Source organism: Pipistrellus hanaki (assembly GCF_964339955.1).
Source record: "Pipistrellus hanaki genome assembly, chromosome: 4".
NCBI lineage: Eukaryota > Metazoa > Chordata > Mammalia > Chiroptera > Vespertilionidae > Pipistrellus > Pipistrellus hanaki.
In genome coordinates, this window is record NC_140506.1 from 5,075,355 (window position 1) to 5,091,138 (window position 15,784).

At 42.4% G+C, this 15,784-nt stretch overlaps 2 protein-coding genes across 2 annotated transcripts in view; one reads left to right on the plus strand and one right to left on the minus strand.

Annotated features, from left to right (window-relative positions):
• NUP155 (nucleoporin 155) overlaps nt 1-13,385 on the minus strand; it is a 41,078-nt gene extending 27,693 nt beyond the window's left edge. Inside the window, exons 1-11 of the mRNA XM_084880560.1 lie at nt 13,103-13,385; nt 10,261-10,398; nt 9,512-9,608; nt 8,809-8,879; nt 7,379-7,471; nt 6,279-6,445; nt 4,446-4,551; nt 3,689-3,762; nt 2,657-2,748; nt 1,385-1,482; nt 755-907 (exon numbers count right to left, since the gene is read on the minus strand). Coding sequence (XP_084736686.1) covers nt 755-907; nt 1,385-1,482; nt 2,657-2,748; nt 3,689-3,762; nt 4,446-4,551; nt 6,279-6,445; nt 7,379-7,471; nt 8,809-8,879; nt 9,512-9,608; nt 10,261-10,398; nt 13,103-13,259 — 1,246 coding nt within the window. The 5' untranslated portion in view covers nt 13,260-13,385. The remainder of the gene's footprint in view (nt 1-754; nt 908-1,384; nt 1,483-2,656; nt 2,749-3,688; nt 3,763-4,445; nt 4,552-6,278; nt 6,446-7,378; nt 7,472-8,808; nt 8,880-9,511; nt 9,609-10,260; nt 10,399-13,102) is intronic.
• A 1,445-nt stretch (nt 13,386-14,830) lies between these two features.
• WDR70 (WD repeat domain 70) overlaps nt 14,831-15,784 on the plus strand; it is a 157,977-nt gene continuing 157,023 nt past the window's right edge. Inside the window, exons 1-2 of the mRNA XM_084880581.1 lie at nt 14,831-14,980; nt 15,083-15,142. Of these exons, the coding sequence (XP_084736707.1) occupies nt 14,956-14,980; nt 15,083-15,142 (85 nt within the window). The 5' untranslated portion in view covers nt 14,831-14,955. The remainder of the gene's footprint in view (nt 14,981-15,082; nt 15,143-15,784) is intronic.

Below are 15,784 nucleotides of genomic sequence, written 5' to 3' on the forward strand. Positions count from 1 at the left end.
TCCCAGTGGAATGGCAGAGATATATTATAAAAGCATTACCTCAATACTAGCTGACATCGCAGTTTGATTTTTAAATATATTCTCTTGTGCTCCTCCCACTAATTTGCTCTCTTTTTCTTTTCTTTCCACCCCCCCCCCCTTTCTCCCTAATTTGCTCTCTTTGCAGTGACTTTAGAGATATCAGCTTAAGTCCACTGGGCCCATAATTAATTAAAATGTATTACGAGCTTGTGAAAAATTGAGAGTAATTTATATCAAGGTGGTAGAAAGATTTCTTAAAATTTAGCATATATACTTAACAATTGAAAATGCTTAAAATATACACTGAATGGCCAGATTATGATCTCTGAATGCATAATATCTGGCCACTCAGTGTACTTCTCTTGAGTACCTCATTTATTTGATATCAGAGCTACTATAAATCGTGCACCTGTCAGGTTTCCCCTTTGCACTGGCTGACAGAAAGCTCAGGGCAAATAGGTGGTTGACTCCAGCAAAAGTCTAGAATGTCTTCGGTACCGGTTTGAGATACAAATACACCGAGTGGCCAGATTATTATGTGTTCAGAGATCATTATAATCTGGCCACTCAGTGTAATGTTAATATTAAAAACAAAACAAAACAACCTCTTGAATAGGAAATCAAAACATTCTATATTTTATTGAAAAATCTTTACTCTCAAATGTTTCAGTGCATTGTAATTATAATAATTTTAAGAATCCAGTCTTCAGTATGATAGTGTTTTAGAACTTACCTTTGCTATAGAGAGCTTTATGTACTTTTGAAGGCTTTTCCACTGTGGAAGATGCTGAGAACCCAGGAGGTAAGCGGACATGAACCAGTGTCAATGTATTAGGTCGTGCTAGCGGCTGTCGGAATGGGCAGGTGCTGAAATATAGCCTTACACCTGATGGTGGGTGAAATCACAAATCAGTAACAGAAAATAAAAGACCTGAGCTACATGTATTGTTATTAACGCAATTCCGAAGAGAAACAGAACTCTGTGAAAGCCACATCACTTTCCTGACTGATCTTAAGTTACCAGGGTGCTACAGGAGAAGTGGATTTCTATGACAAGATCACTTGAAAGTGAGAGGTGAATCAACAATCTCAGCAGGAGGAGCCTGCCACCCTGAGCGGTGAGCCTCCGGCTCCGTCCCTGATTGTTGGCACCTCAGCTTCCAGGCTGCTTTTCCTCTATACAGTGAGCAAACAGAACCGAGGAATCCTCCAATTTTCCCAATCCTTACTTTTATAAATCATTAATACGACTTTATAGTTGATACAGAAGTAAAAATTTCTCTCATGTTTCTAATCATAGATCTCCAATTCTGAGGATTACTAAGTTACAAAAGTAACAACAAACATATAAGTAAAAACATACCGGCATGTGTGACAGCCAATAACTGACAGTCCAGTGACTCAGAGTTTTCAATCACTGCTATTTGAACAATTGGTTTAAAAACAGAACGATCTATTGTCCTAAAAGAAAAAAAACACACACACTAGTATATTTTTAAAACGTGTCTACTAAATTCTAAGGGACCTTTTCCACCAGCAATTATACATCTCAAAATATACAGGAAAGTAACACTACAGAAGCAAGAACTGGCAAAAACCCCTGAATGTGTGTTCTTTACATTAGTTAATATTGTTAAGAGTAACCTTTTTTCAAAGACATAAAAGAAGGCTAAGTCCATTAGATAAATGGCTAATGGGGAACAAGATGTTCTCAGATCATCAAATTAGCACTGTAAAAGTTACTGCTAATTAAAAAGGGGAAAAAATGAAGCTTTATAATGAACACCATCTTAACCAACTCTTCAATAGTGGTAAACTGGTTTATGCCTCCTGATGTAATGCTATAAGAAATTCACATTACCTACGTAATACTAGCTAAAGAAAAATTACCTTTAATCTAGTATGGAAAAATAGACAAATTCAGAAAACTCCTGGACATTTAAAAAAAACTGTAATGAAGTTCTGTTCTATATTAAAAAGATTAATGACCAATGCAATTAATGAGCTCTGATTGAACCTGGAGAAAAATGGAAAGAAAAATAGCTATGAAGAGTTTTGAAAATTAGTGAGCAATTTTAATATGAACTATCTATATATATAAAAGGCTAAGCAACCGGCTGAGCGGCTGACAGCTATGATGTGCCCTGACCACCAAGGGGCAGATGCTCAACCTTTTGGCCCAATCTCCGCAGGCCAGGCAGAGGGACCCCACCTACTGGAGGGACTCCGCTCACTCCGGAGAAGGCATGTCCAGCCCGTCTCACCAAGGCCAGCCCCGTCAGCCACCTTCTAATTAATTTACTTTCAATGTGTACAAATCTGTGCACCAGGCCTCTAGTATAATTATAATGTTATTAATTTTTAGGTGTGAAATTTATAGTTAGGAGAGAGAAGATGAAGGATTTATAAATAAAAGCAATGATTTGTGCAACTTACTTTTCAAATGGCTCATGAAGTGAGCAACTGAGGCAAATTGCTAATTGGTGAGTTTAGATCAGGGGTATATGAGTCTTATGTCCTTCAACATTCCTCATATTTTAGAGATACTATGACAAGGAAGTAATTTTAATATGCTGCACACAAACAGTATAGTTACGCCTGCAAATGAAATGTCTGACAGTAAGTTATAGATCACCTCGCAATGTTTCCAGCAGCAGAGACAATAGAATTCTGCGACACTGAGGCAACTCTGCTCATGCCTTGTCCATCGCTGCCCAAATCGTAAACCTGCAAACAAAAATTGTACCCATGACTATAACCCGCATACATTTTATTTAATATCTTTTCCACTTTTTAATGCTTTATTCATTGATTAAAAAAATATACTTTAGCGGAGACTGGTTTGGCTCAGTGGATAGAGCGTTGGCCTACGGACTGAAAGAAAGGTCCTGGGTTCGATTCTGGTCAAGGGCATGTACCTTGGTTGCGGGCACATCCCCAGTAGGGGGTGTGCAAGAGGCAGCTGGTCGATGTTTCTCTCATTGATGTTTCTAACTCTCTATCCCTCTCAATTCCTCTCTGTGTAAAATCAATAAAATATATTTAAAAAAAAAAAAAATATATATATATATATATATATATATATATATATATATACATACACACACACTGTAGCCTGGCCAGCATGACATAGTGGTTGAGCAACAACTTCTAAACCAGGAGGTCACAGTTCGATTCCTAGTCAAGGCACATGCCAGGATTGCGGAAAATCGAAAGGACTGTGCCCTGTTTCTATTTTGTATGTCAGTTGTTTTTTTACAACTTTATTAAATAGACTTTTCCCTTTAATTTTGGTACTTCATATAGGTTTGGAAACATTCACAGATTTGAAAATTTATAAAAAGGAGACCGTAAAAGTGGTCTGGATTTTTTTTTTTTTTTTTTTTTTTTAAATCACACAGTTCATAGGAAAAGTCTAAGGAGCCACAATCATCTTCTTTAAAAACAGGAATGCTAGGCCACAGCCAGGTAGTTCAGTTGGTTAGTGTCGCCCTGATACACCAAGGTTGTGGGCTGGATCTCCAGTCAGGGCACATACAAGCAACTAATTAATGCATAAATAAGTGGAACAACAAATCAATGTTTCTCTTTCTCTAAAAATTAATAAACAAAACAAAAAAGGGAGGCTTATTCCCACCTTAAATAGTAGTATAATATTAACATTTACCTGTATTACTCCTTTCTCAGATCGTGTATATAAAATGTTTCTAGAATTATCGATTTCAATTTGAACAATCGGATCTGAAAGACACAAAAAACCCCTCAAAGATTAACAAATCAAATAAAGTAAGTAGCCACTGAAATTAAAATTGTCAAATCAGAACTATGCATTCAGAGAGTTTCCTCTTGCTTTGCTTGGTAAAAACAGACATCAAATACTGGGACTGGGTTAAGAGCATGAAAAATAAGTTGTTCTAGCTAAATAAATGTTAAACCAAAACCAAAACAACTTCTATATTATTTCTTCACTTGACCAACATTTAATGAGTGTTTGCTATATGCTAGGAACACATGAAATATTTACTCCTCAGCCAATTCCATCAAGAAACTGCCAGTTTAGTTTAATGATTCACTGTGTGAAGGGCAATAATTTACTTTAATCATAAAAGGTTACGGGTTTGATTACTGTCCAGGGCATATACCTAGGTTTCGACACCCAGTTGATTCTTGGTTGGGGTGCATACAGGAGGCAAGTAATCAATGTCCCCCCCCCCCGCAATTCCTCTTCCTCTCCCTCTAAACATCAATAAAAACAGATTCTCGGGTGAGGATTTAAAAAAAAAAAAAATAAACGAGATCTCATGGATATAAAACAAATGTATTTAATAAGATAAACTTTCAACTAAGAATGAGAATTTCTCAAGAAAATGTTAAATCACCAATCTGTTAAAATTTTTTGACTAATTTATTTGTTTTCTACTTACCATCTTCTGAGAATGTGAATTGTAGCAATGAAGGAACAAGAAAAGAAAGTGAGCTCTTTGAGTGGTTGATTTTCCTACATCTTTGGCTAAACCAACCTGCTTCTGCCTTAAAAGAAAAAATTGAGAGAAGACTCGTAAATGTAGATACCTCCATCACAGCAACTACTGTATACCCACGTTTACAAAAAAACCTCAGATCTTAGTGAAATACCAAGAATTGTAAATGAAGACCTACTACTCAAAAATAGAACATGTAGTTAGCTATAACTCAATTACAGCTCTCAGTGAAATCGATGTCTATTCCAGAAACCTTAATAGTGCTGTGCTAGTGAACTCACATCTTAATTCTCTTAAAAACTATTTGAAAGTATAAGGAACATAATAAGCGGAGTTTATTATAAGTGCCTAAATACATAGGGTTGATATCATCTTATCCCACTTCTGCTAAAAGGAAATTTTATTTTATTTATTTATTTTTAAAAAAATATATTTTATTGATTTTTTTTTCTTGCCCCCCTCCCTCCCCAGAGTTTTGTGTCCATTGGTTGTACTTATATGCATGTATAAAAGTCCTTCGGTTGATCTATTATCTCCCCCAGCTCTTCCTCCCCTCCCCGCTGTAATTTGACAGTCTACTTGTTGATATACTGTCTCTATATCTATCTTTTGGTTCATCAGTTTATAATGCTCTTTATTATCCACAAATGAGTGAGGTCATGTGGTGTTTCTTTTTCATTGATTGGCTTATTTCACTCAGCATGATGTTCTCCAATTCCATCCAGGTTGCTGCAAATGATGAGAATTCTAAAAGGAAATTTTAACAAGAGCAGCCACCACCATCATAATCTATAATCCACTTTTCAATGACGGAGTTTTGCCATACAAAACAATTTCCCGGTAATGAACAAAGTCAAGAGAAACTGGGCAAGAAAGATACAATGTAATATTAAAAACACACCTGACCTGACTTCTAACTAATAAGATTGAAAATATTACTTGATTTATCAGTTTTCTAAGGTTTACCTTATGCAAAAGGCAACAGTAGGGAGATGAACAAGAAAAGACACAAAAGGCATTTCAAAATAGAGAAAACATAAAGAATCAATAAGTACATGAAAAGATTTGATAATCTCAGTCATAAAAAAAAAAATAATTTCCTTCCATTAGATTGACCAAAGTTGTTGGACAATACCAGTGTTAGTGAGAATGGGTGTAGGTAGGATACATTCATAGATGTCTGCTAAGAGTCTAAAATTTTAATAGGGCAATATGAAAATATTAAATACAATTTTAAATGAAAATACATAATCCAACTACTAGAATTCTAAGATTCTACACACAAAAATCTACTTGTGCAAAAGGAGGCCTACAAAAGAACACTTACTATAGCTTTATTTGTGAAAAGAAAAGCAAAACATCTAGACAGCCTCCACGGAAGCAATTAAGTAAACCATGTATAACTGTTTCTTGGATAACTATGCAACCATCACCAAACATAACATGTATCTATCCACCAGACACCAACAAGACTTTCAAGACATAATTACTATGTATTTTTATGTGTGTTTATACCCATGAATACATATATAGATATTTATAGATACTTAGCAATGTATGTATCATGTTCTAAACAGACATACCGGCTTTTACCTCTGGAAAGAGGATTGGGTTTTGTAGGCGCGTTGTAGTCATGGCAAGACTATGGCTTTACTGTATGGTTGAATACTTTCTATAAGAATATATTTATGCTCTTATAGAGTTACAAATTACAAACAAAATCCACCCCTACTTCATCAAAAGGGAGAAAAAAATGTTTATAAATACCAGACTTACCTGGTATGCTACTTCATATAAACAGCCATCCTTTCCAGCCAAGAAAATTCTGCCGTTATCAGTGGACGTTATTGTTAAAAGGTAAGTGTTATCAGTGGGAAGAGAATACAAAGGATCTGGAAGCAACTGCATTCCACCGCACATACTGTCATTAAGAACTCCAGAACCTATTTTTTTTTAAAAGAAAAAAATACAGGAATCAGTTTATTCACTCTTTAGCTGTTTGAAAATAGTCACTGAATTATCTTTAGAAGTGAAATATTTACTGCATTCTTACTGATATGCTTAAAAGCTTCTATTAACATGTATTTTTAAATTACTATAAAAAGTCCGATACAATGATTCAAGTGAAATAGAACGTATAGCATATAATTCTAATACATAGTATTATAACACACCAATAAAAAAACTAAACCAGCCCTAACCAATTTGACTCAGTGGACTGAGTGTCTGCCTGTGGACTCAAGGATCCCAGGTTCGATTCCAGTCAAGGGCATGTACCTTGGTTGCTGGCACATACCCAGTAGGGGTTGTGCAGGAGGCAGCTGATATTTTGATATTTCTCTTTCTCATCGATGTTTCTAACTCTCTATCCCTCTCTCTAAAAATTTAATACATTAAAAAAAAAACCTAAACCAATTATTACATTTTGGAAAAGAATCCAAGAATGTGGCAGTAATAATAATTAATGTGAGTCACTCATTCAAAACTGTTTCACCCAAAAGAGTGAAATTGAGAGCTTCTTACTTCAAGGTAAAGAATAATGCATTATATTTCAGTGTTCCATGTTAAAATGGCCATTCAATAAATCTGAAATAAAGATGTTGAAGACACTACTGAAAATCTCACTAGAATAGACTATTCTTCTTCTACTGCCTTCCGTTTATATTATATATTAAAAACATGCACATTAATAGGGTAAAGACATCCAAAATACTTTGTGGAGTTACTATCCTGAAATATACCATATCTATAGGGAAATATAATTTTTTTGTTAGCAAATAGCATGGAAAATTATATTAGTTTATTGGTTTTTAATTATAACATTAAATCCACCAACATATTTTTATTTTAAAAACACAATATGTGGGTTGCTATACCTATTTGCAAATTAGCATAGCTGAGTCCAAGAATCACTATGTCCACAGGGGTTGCCAAAACCAGGAGGTGTCGTATGTGAGGCTGAAAGATGCCTGAGACAAAGCAGACATGGGTTTGGGATTATTTTTCTTCACAAATCCAGGATTGAAGCATGTATAGAATAAGGTTTTGCCATTACAATGAGCTAGTAATTAAACAGTATATGAAAAGTCTGAACCTAATTTAGTTCATTAAATACCTATGACCATTTAAAAAAGTAAATAGCAAAAAAGAACTACCTTAGTAAATAAACACTTCAGTATTTAATGCCATTTAAACCACTTATATTACAAAATACTTTAGATTTAATATATAAAGATTTCTATTTGTATGCCCACATCACAGCATGTAAAAGGTGGAATCCACCCATGTGTCCAACAACATATGAACTGATAAACAAAATGTGGTATATACATATAATAGAGTATTATTCTGCCCTTTAAGAAAGGAAATCCGGCCGAAACTGGTTTGGCTCAGTGGATAGAGCGTCGGCCTGCACACTGAAAGGTCCCAGGTTCCATTGCGGTCAAGGGCATGTACTTTGTTTGCGGGCTCATCCCCAGTAGGAGGTGTGCAGGAGGCAGCTGATCGATATTTCTAACTCTCTCTCTCCCTTCCTCTCTGTAAAAAAAAAAATCAGTAAGATATATTTATTCTGGCATACTAAAACAGGGATGAACCTTGAAGGCATCATGCTAAATGAAATAAACCAGTGGCAAAAAAATAATAACATATAATTCCACTTATATCAGGTACCTGGAGTAGTCAAATTCATAGGAAGAGAAATGAATTTATATGTCAATGAGTTTCTCAAATGAGTTTATATATCAAAACAAGATAAATTACAGTAACAAAGAGGACATTCCTAAGTACAAATTTTTTTGTGTGTGTTAATGCTTGTAAGGCACTGTTTAACTTGAGAAGTGTGGCATGGCATGAGATGCTATGTGTAAATGTCACTGATTATGTTATGAAGTCCAAAAATAGTGTCTCATTGATAGGAATAAAATAAAATAATATCTTATGTTAAGATTATGGACATCTCTTTATACATATGCATTTGGCCTACCTAAGGGGGCTAAATGTCAGATAAAATACAATAAGCTAACATCATGACTTGGTTTTACTTTCACTAATGAATATCAAGGGACTTAAAAGCCAGTTTTGTGTATCTGCACACACCATAATGAGCTATCAAACTCCAGGTCAGACAAACTCCTGAGGGGACACTTTGCATATTAGGCTTTTATAGACAAAGAAGGTAGATAAGCAATTTGGAAGATTTTAATAGGAAATTGACCGACTTAAAATGTGTTGTCATTTAACCCTAAAGTATTTGCAGTCTGTGTGTATTCAAATATAACTTTAATCCCTGTTCTTTATTTCTTACCAGCTTTTGGTTTCACAAGCCCCACAGCAAGAATAGTTTCACTAAGTCCATCAAAATAGGCAAGGTCTCCTCTGTCAACAGTTGAAGAAAATCATGTTACACAAAACATAATGGGAAATAAATGAGCAAAGAAACTATTTCCGTTCCAAGACCTAAGGCTACACATAAACTTGTTTTCCAAAACATTCCACCCAAGCTGTAGGTCTCTACTTACTATAGGGGCAGAGACAAGAGTGTCGAGAGGACCAACAAGCCATGAGTAAGATCACTAGTTCAACAACTTTTATGCAAAAATGCCTTGTGCCTTCACTCAGGCTCTATTACATACAGTTAATTTACAGGTCAAGCACAGAATCATAAACATCATTTCTTTAAATCAACAGTCTCCCATTCTGTAGAAATGCAAGGAAAGCATAAGTCTTTAAAAATGTCAAAGAAGTATTGATAGACAAAACCTTTGGACCGAGACCCCTGCTACTCAGGGTGGCACCTGCTCTGACAACTTCACCGGAGCTTGTTACAAATGAACTCTTAACCTCATCCAGAACTGCTCTAACAGTCCCCACTTTAACCCATTGAGGAGCACTGACCCAGGTGTTAGATAAATGAAACATACATCAGGCAAGGTCTCATGAGAACATGAGGTGCAATAAGATCATCTAAATTCTAGTCATGCTAATGCATGCCAGCCTTAAATACATACCCATCTTCATAGTTCCACATGAATATGTCACTGTCAATTGTGAGCCAAGCTCTGCTGATAGGAGGAAACACACCCATCATGCAGTTACACTGCATATCTGAGTTGTGTGGATGTAAAGTAAAAATATTTCAATCTCATATATTTCTATTTTAAACTTGTTTCAAAAGACTTTGATATAAAATGTATGACTGCCTGGCCAATGCGGCTCAGAGGTGTAATGTCAACCTGTGAACTAGAAGGTCACTGTTCAATTCCTAGGTCAGGACACATGCTACGGTTGTAGGTTCAATCTCAGTTGGGGGAATGCAGGAGGCCAATCAATGAATGTCTCTCATCACTGATGTTTATATCTCTCACTCTTCCTCCTCTCTCTGAAATACATAAAAACATATTTTTTTAAAAATTAAAAACTTTTTCCTGACTGGTTTGGCTCTGTAGATAAGAGTGTTGGCCTGCAGACTCAAGGGTCCCAGGTTTGATTCCGGCCAGGGGCATGTGCCTTGGTTGCGGGCACATACCCAGTGGGGAGTGTGCAGGAGGCAGCTGATCGATATTTCTCTCTCAGTGATGATTCTAGCTCTCTATCCCTCTTCCTTCCTCTCTGTAAAAAAAAAATCAATAAAATAACAATTTAAAAAATCATGACTTGTCCACTCTTTAATGCTATTTGACCACATTCTCTCTCTACAAATCAATAAAACACCTTTAAAATTTTTTTTTTAAGCATTAAATACAAAGTAAGAGGATACGTCCAAACTGTTCAACAAGTTCAGGTGGGAGCGGAACTCTGCGGATGGAACTGATCTCTGGAAGGTTGGGTACCGACAGCAAACCAGGTCCTTGTAGAGGATAATCCATATCCGACATGCCAGAAACAGTGGGACTATCTAAAAAAAGAAACAAATAGAACATTTACTTAACATTATTCATGTTTTGGGCATCAAGTGGGTACACAGAGCATTGCAAGCTACAACAAAATTGTGCTTCTGATGGCTCTGAAAGTATAGAGAATGAAGTTAATAAAGTCAATTATAACCTGATGCAAAGCAGACCTGAGAAATTTCATAAACAAGGCTATCTTTCCCAGATACTCTGTAAATAAGAAAACTGTTGGGCCCTAACCGGTCTGGCTCAGTGACTGACGGGTCCTGGGTTCAATTCTGGTCAAGGGCATGTACCTTGGTTGCGGGCACATCCCTGGTGGGGGGTGTGCAGGAGGTAGCTGATCGATGTTTCTCTCTCATCTATGTTTCTAATTCTCTCTATCCCTCTCCCTTCCTCTCTGTAAAAAGATCAATAAAATATATATAAAAAAATGGTTCAATATTTTAGTTTTTCTATTATTAATTAATCTAAAATGGAATATATAAAAAACTGCTTTGCGATTCTTAGCTCAAACAATTGTGGACAAATAAAATATTGATGGGGGGAAAAATAGCTGTTTTCCTTTCTCACTTAAAACATTTAGAGATTAAACTAATCCATGCCCTTTTCCACTGGATTTCCCCCTAGATCAGTGGTCGGCAAACTCATTAGTCCACAGAGCCAAATATCAACAGTACAATGATTGAAATGTCTTTTGAGAGCCACATTTTTAAAACTTAAACTTCTTCTAACGCCACTTCTTCAAAATAGAATCTCCCAGGCCGTGGTGTTTTGTGAAAGAGCCACACTCAAGGGGCCAAAGAGCTGCATGTGGCTTGCTAGCCGCAGTTGCTGACCACAGCCCTAGACCAACAAGGTAAGTCCAAAGATAAGACAGAAACATTTACTGAGGCAAAATCACAGACTGCTCTGCAAAGGGTTCTCCCTGCAACCTTTCTCTTGCACTACGAGCCAGACACTGAGGGGCAGGTTGGTCTCTTCAGCCTGTATTTCCTAGTCCTGAACCAAGCGTTTAAATCTGATCGCTATTTCACTCAGGCACCCTTTCAGGCTCTCTAACGTACAAAGATGATGGGGAAACTTACGTGAGACGATTTTAAAATGTATTTAGAAAAGTTAAAAACATACAACTAGAGAGAAAAATGCAACCAATTCCTATGGACTAATGACCTAGCTTCAACAATTACCAATATCATGCCCAATCATAGGGCATTTACATCACATTTGCTCCTTCCCTAATGGATCTTCTGAAGCAAATCCTAGACATCCCATTTAGTCTTAAAACCGATTTAATAGAACATGGCACCTGTTGAATGGCAGTGGAGACACAAAGAACGGAATTAATAACTCTGGTGAAGATAGCCTTCTCAAAGAAAGGGATATATTTAAAAAATATATATATTTGTATTGCTTTCAGAGAGGAAAGGAGAGGGAGAGATAGAAACATCAATGATGAGAATCATCCATGGGCTGTCTCTTGCACGTCCCCTGCTGGGGATTAAGCACAGCAGTCTGCATGAGCCCTGACAGGAAATCAAACTGTGACCTCCTGTTTCATAGGGGGAGAGGCTCAACCACCCAGCTCAGGGGTTGGGCAAGAAAGTCAAAGAGGGAAGAACATTCCAGAAATGATGAAGCGTACATGCAACATAAAATCCCAAAGAGGGGCTTTCTTATGGAAAGCGGGTTACATTCAGTGTGACCGGAACACTGCGAAGAGAATGGAAGAAGAGAAAGAGGTCAGATGGAGAGGCAGGTGTGTGCACAGGAGAACAGGGAACATGAGGAGAGACCAGAAAGTACGGACTATCACCATCTCGCCTTCACCTAAGGAAGTCGGAGTGAGTACCGCTGTCCAGCAGGAGAGTTGCTAATAGGCCCCTCAGTTCTTACTGGACAGGCCCACTGGTGGGTAAGTAACAGTGAGGAACAAATATTACCTTTGCTATGTTTTCTGTCTTTTCTCTGATTACAAGTCTGACTACTAACAAACCGTATACATCGCCAAGGTGTCTTTTAGATCTACACTGCACAGATCATCCTGGTTATTTTAGCTTGGTGCTTGCTCACCAAGTCTCTCTCTTACTTACACTTCTCTGCTTTTCTCTAACTTCCACCTCACAAAGGAACCACTCTCCCTCCCGCCCTAACCATGTTTGTAATTCCACATGCCTCGAGGGGCCATGACAAAACATTTTTTTTAGCCGCTTTCCTTGTTTCCTTAGCCTCCTCAGCCTCCTCCCTGCCCATCACTGTGGTTGACTTCTCTGCCTTTATTCCACGGGTAGTTTCCACTGCCTCCCGGCACTTCCTAGCACACTAACTCTACACGTGACGGAGCATGTCTGTGACAGACCATGATCCACATGAACTTGGTTCGTTCTTCCGTTTCACTCGAATAGCAGTACGAGCAATGCACAGGATGAGGCTTGTTCATCTGGCGCTCCTCCTCTCCCCGCCTCAGGCAGGAGGCACCCTAGGGCAGGAGGAGGGCGCAGCCGGTGCAGGTTGGGGTCTTTGCCTCTCTGCGTCCGCTCTTCACCCCTGCCCCCTCCAATGGGTGCCATGAAGAAGGCGAGGCCGGGGAGGGGGCGGGGACGGGGGAGACTGCACCCGGGGCTCCGTTCCGCTCTTGGGCGTGTAGCACCCAGCGCCCTGGGGATGAGGGCCCAGCGAGGGGAGGCCAGGGCGGCGCCGATCACTCACTCGGGGCAGACACCAGGAGCAGCTCGGACAGGTCCGGGTACATGCGGTCCTCCTGCAGCTGGCGGTCGATGAGCCGCCCCGCGTTCTCCAGCGCCTCCTGCAAGGCGGAGGCCGACGCGGAGGCCGGCGCCGCGGCGCCCAGCAGCGAGGACGGCATCTCGGAGAGCCAGGCCACCAGCGCCCGGAAGAAGCCGGCCACCACGGAGCAGCAGGCGAGCACCCAAGCCCCTAGCGCGGACCAGAAGCGGGCGGCGCGCGCGCCAAACGAGCGCCGCGGCGCCAGTTCATGACGCACTTCCGGCTCCTCGGGGGCGGGGCTCGGAGGCTCCGTCGCGGCTTCCGGCGCGGGGAGCCGTTGGGGGCGCTCGGCCTTAGGGGCGGGGCGAGGGCGGGAGAGGCGGCCGCGGGGCGTCGCTGGGGATGGGGCGGGGGCGCGGCAGGCGGAGGAGGTGGTCTAGGGAAGGAAGGGGGGACCGGGAAGGGCTGGGGAGGGGCGGGAAGGGGCGGACGGGAGGAGGACGGAAGGAGGGCGGGAGGGACGGGGAGGGAGGGGGGCAGACCCGGGGAGAGGGGCGGGGCCGGGCGGAGGGGCGGGGTCGCGCTCGCCGCTGGGTTCCGGGGGCCAGGCGCGCGCCGGGTCTGGGTGCGGGCACCTCGCGGGTCCAGCTGCAGCGCGTGGCTGTCTCTGGCGCCCGAAATAACAGAGCGGCCGGGAGTTGGTACCAGGTTGTCAGAGACAGTTTACATAGGAACCAGAATGTCACTGTTTCGTAAGGTGACCAGATCTTCCCGCTTTTGGCGGGACAAAGATTGGAAAGATTCTTTTAAAAAATCGGGACTTTTTAAAACGCCGCGGGACGCGGGAAAAATTGTTGGAAATCTGGACTGTCCCGCCAAAAGCGGGAAGATCTGGTCACCTTATATAGGGGTTTCAGGGTCCATGACTATGCAGGAGGCTTTCCTATGTGGGCGTTGCCGCTGTTGGACTTGGTGGCCCGTTAACTGTGAAGAAGGATGCGTGGCTCAGAGGTGGGGCATGGACCTGTGAACCCGGAGGTCAGGGCACACGCCTGGGTTGCAGGCAGGCTAGATCCCCAGCGTGGGGCGTGCAGGAGTCAGGCAATCAAGGATTCTCATCATTGCTAGTTCTCTCTCTGAAATCAATGAAAAACACACATATATTTAAAAAAGAATGATGTGCGTGTAGAATCTTCCGCTGCGTACAGGGCGCTGCTGCCTTGCATTATTTCTCATGACAGGGAGGAAGCAGACGGTGCTAATCCATCCTTCCATGCATAGGAGAGGGGCAGCTACAAAGCTCCCAAGAGATTCCCCCAGTCCCGCTCCCTCTGCAGAAACGGAATTCTTCATTTGGTTCGGGCATTGTGCCCCAGGGCTGGCAACATCAAACTGACGGTACTCCCGCCGGAAAAGGTGCCTCGTGCCGGGGCACACTAGCAAAGCAATCCAGTGCAGCGCCGTGCCTGGGTGTGCACGGTGTGGGGTGTGCATCTGAACTAGGAGAAATGTGCAAGGAGAGGCAAGGTGGTAGGGCTTTCTTTAGAATTCCGTGCGGGTTGGTCACCGTGGCCGTGGTCGCACCTGACACGTGAGGGGCGTTGGAGACACTCGGGGAGGTTCCATCCCGCGTGGAGTGGGACAGGGCGCGGAGCGCGCACGCGGTCCTCCCGGCCGCCAGGGCGGCGCTGTGCGGGGCCGCCGTCCCTCCGCGGGAGGCGCCGCTCTTGGCCGTGGCGCTTCCGGCCCTGCCAGGATCACTTCCGGCCGGGCTCTCGGCGCTGCACCCGCAGCTGTTTGGTCTCCCGCAGCCGGCTCTGCGGCGGGCGGCGGCGATGGAGCGCCCGGGGCCCAGCGAGGGTGGGTCCGGCGAGGCGGGCCGGGCGGGCCGGTCCGGGCCGGGCCCCGGGGGCGCCGCGCTAACGAGGCCCCCTCTCTCTCCTCCTCTCGCCCCCGTGACAGGCTCCGAGGCGTCGGGACCGGACCCGCAGCTGGCGGTCACCATGGGCTTCACGGGGTTCGGTGAGTGAGCGCCCGTCCCTGTGGGGTGTTCGGGGCCGCGGGCCGGGGAGGCCGGGCGGCACCCCCTCCGCGCCGCTCCGTGCGCCCCGCAGTGCCGCCCTCTCCCCCTCGCTTTGCACGTTGTCCCTCCGTTCCTGCCTCCCGCAGTCCGGGCGCTGCTCGGTGGGGCTCGGGGAGCCAGGGAGGGAGAGGGTGCGGGGGAGCCGCGCGGAGGGGGCGTCTTAGTTGCACTTCGAGGCTGACAGCCCACCCCTGGCTGTGGTCTGTGATGTGACGGCTCTCCTGCCTGCACATGGGCTGTTAACTGGTTATGATGGTTTTCAGTTCTTCTTTTTAAAAATACGATTTTATTGATTCTAGAGACGAAGGGAGAGGGAGAGATAAACATCAACGATGAGAATCACCCATCCGCTGCCTCCTGCTCGCCCCCTCCTGGGGATGGAGCCCGTGTCCGGGCATGTGCCCTGACCACACACTGGCTGGACCGTTTTAACTTCTTGTTTGAAAAAAACTTATTTATTTTAGAGAGAGAGAAAGAGAGAGATAAACACGTCGATTTATTGCTCCACTTACTTGTGCATCCATTGGTTGAATCTTATATGTGCCCTGGCCGGGCAGGAACCTGAAACCTTGGCATATGGG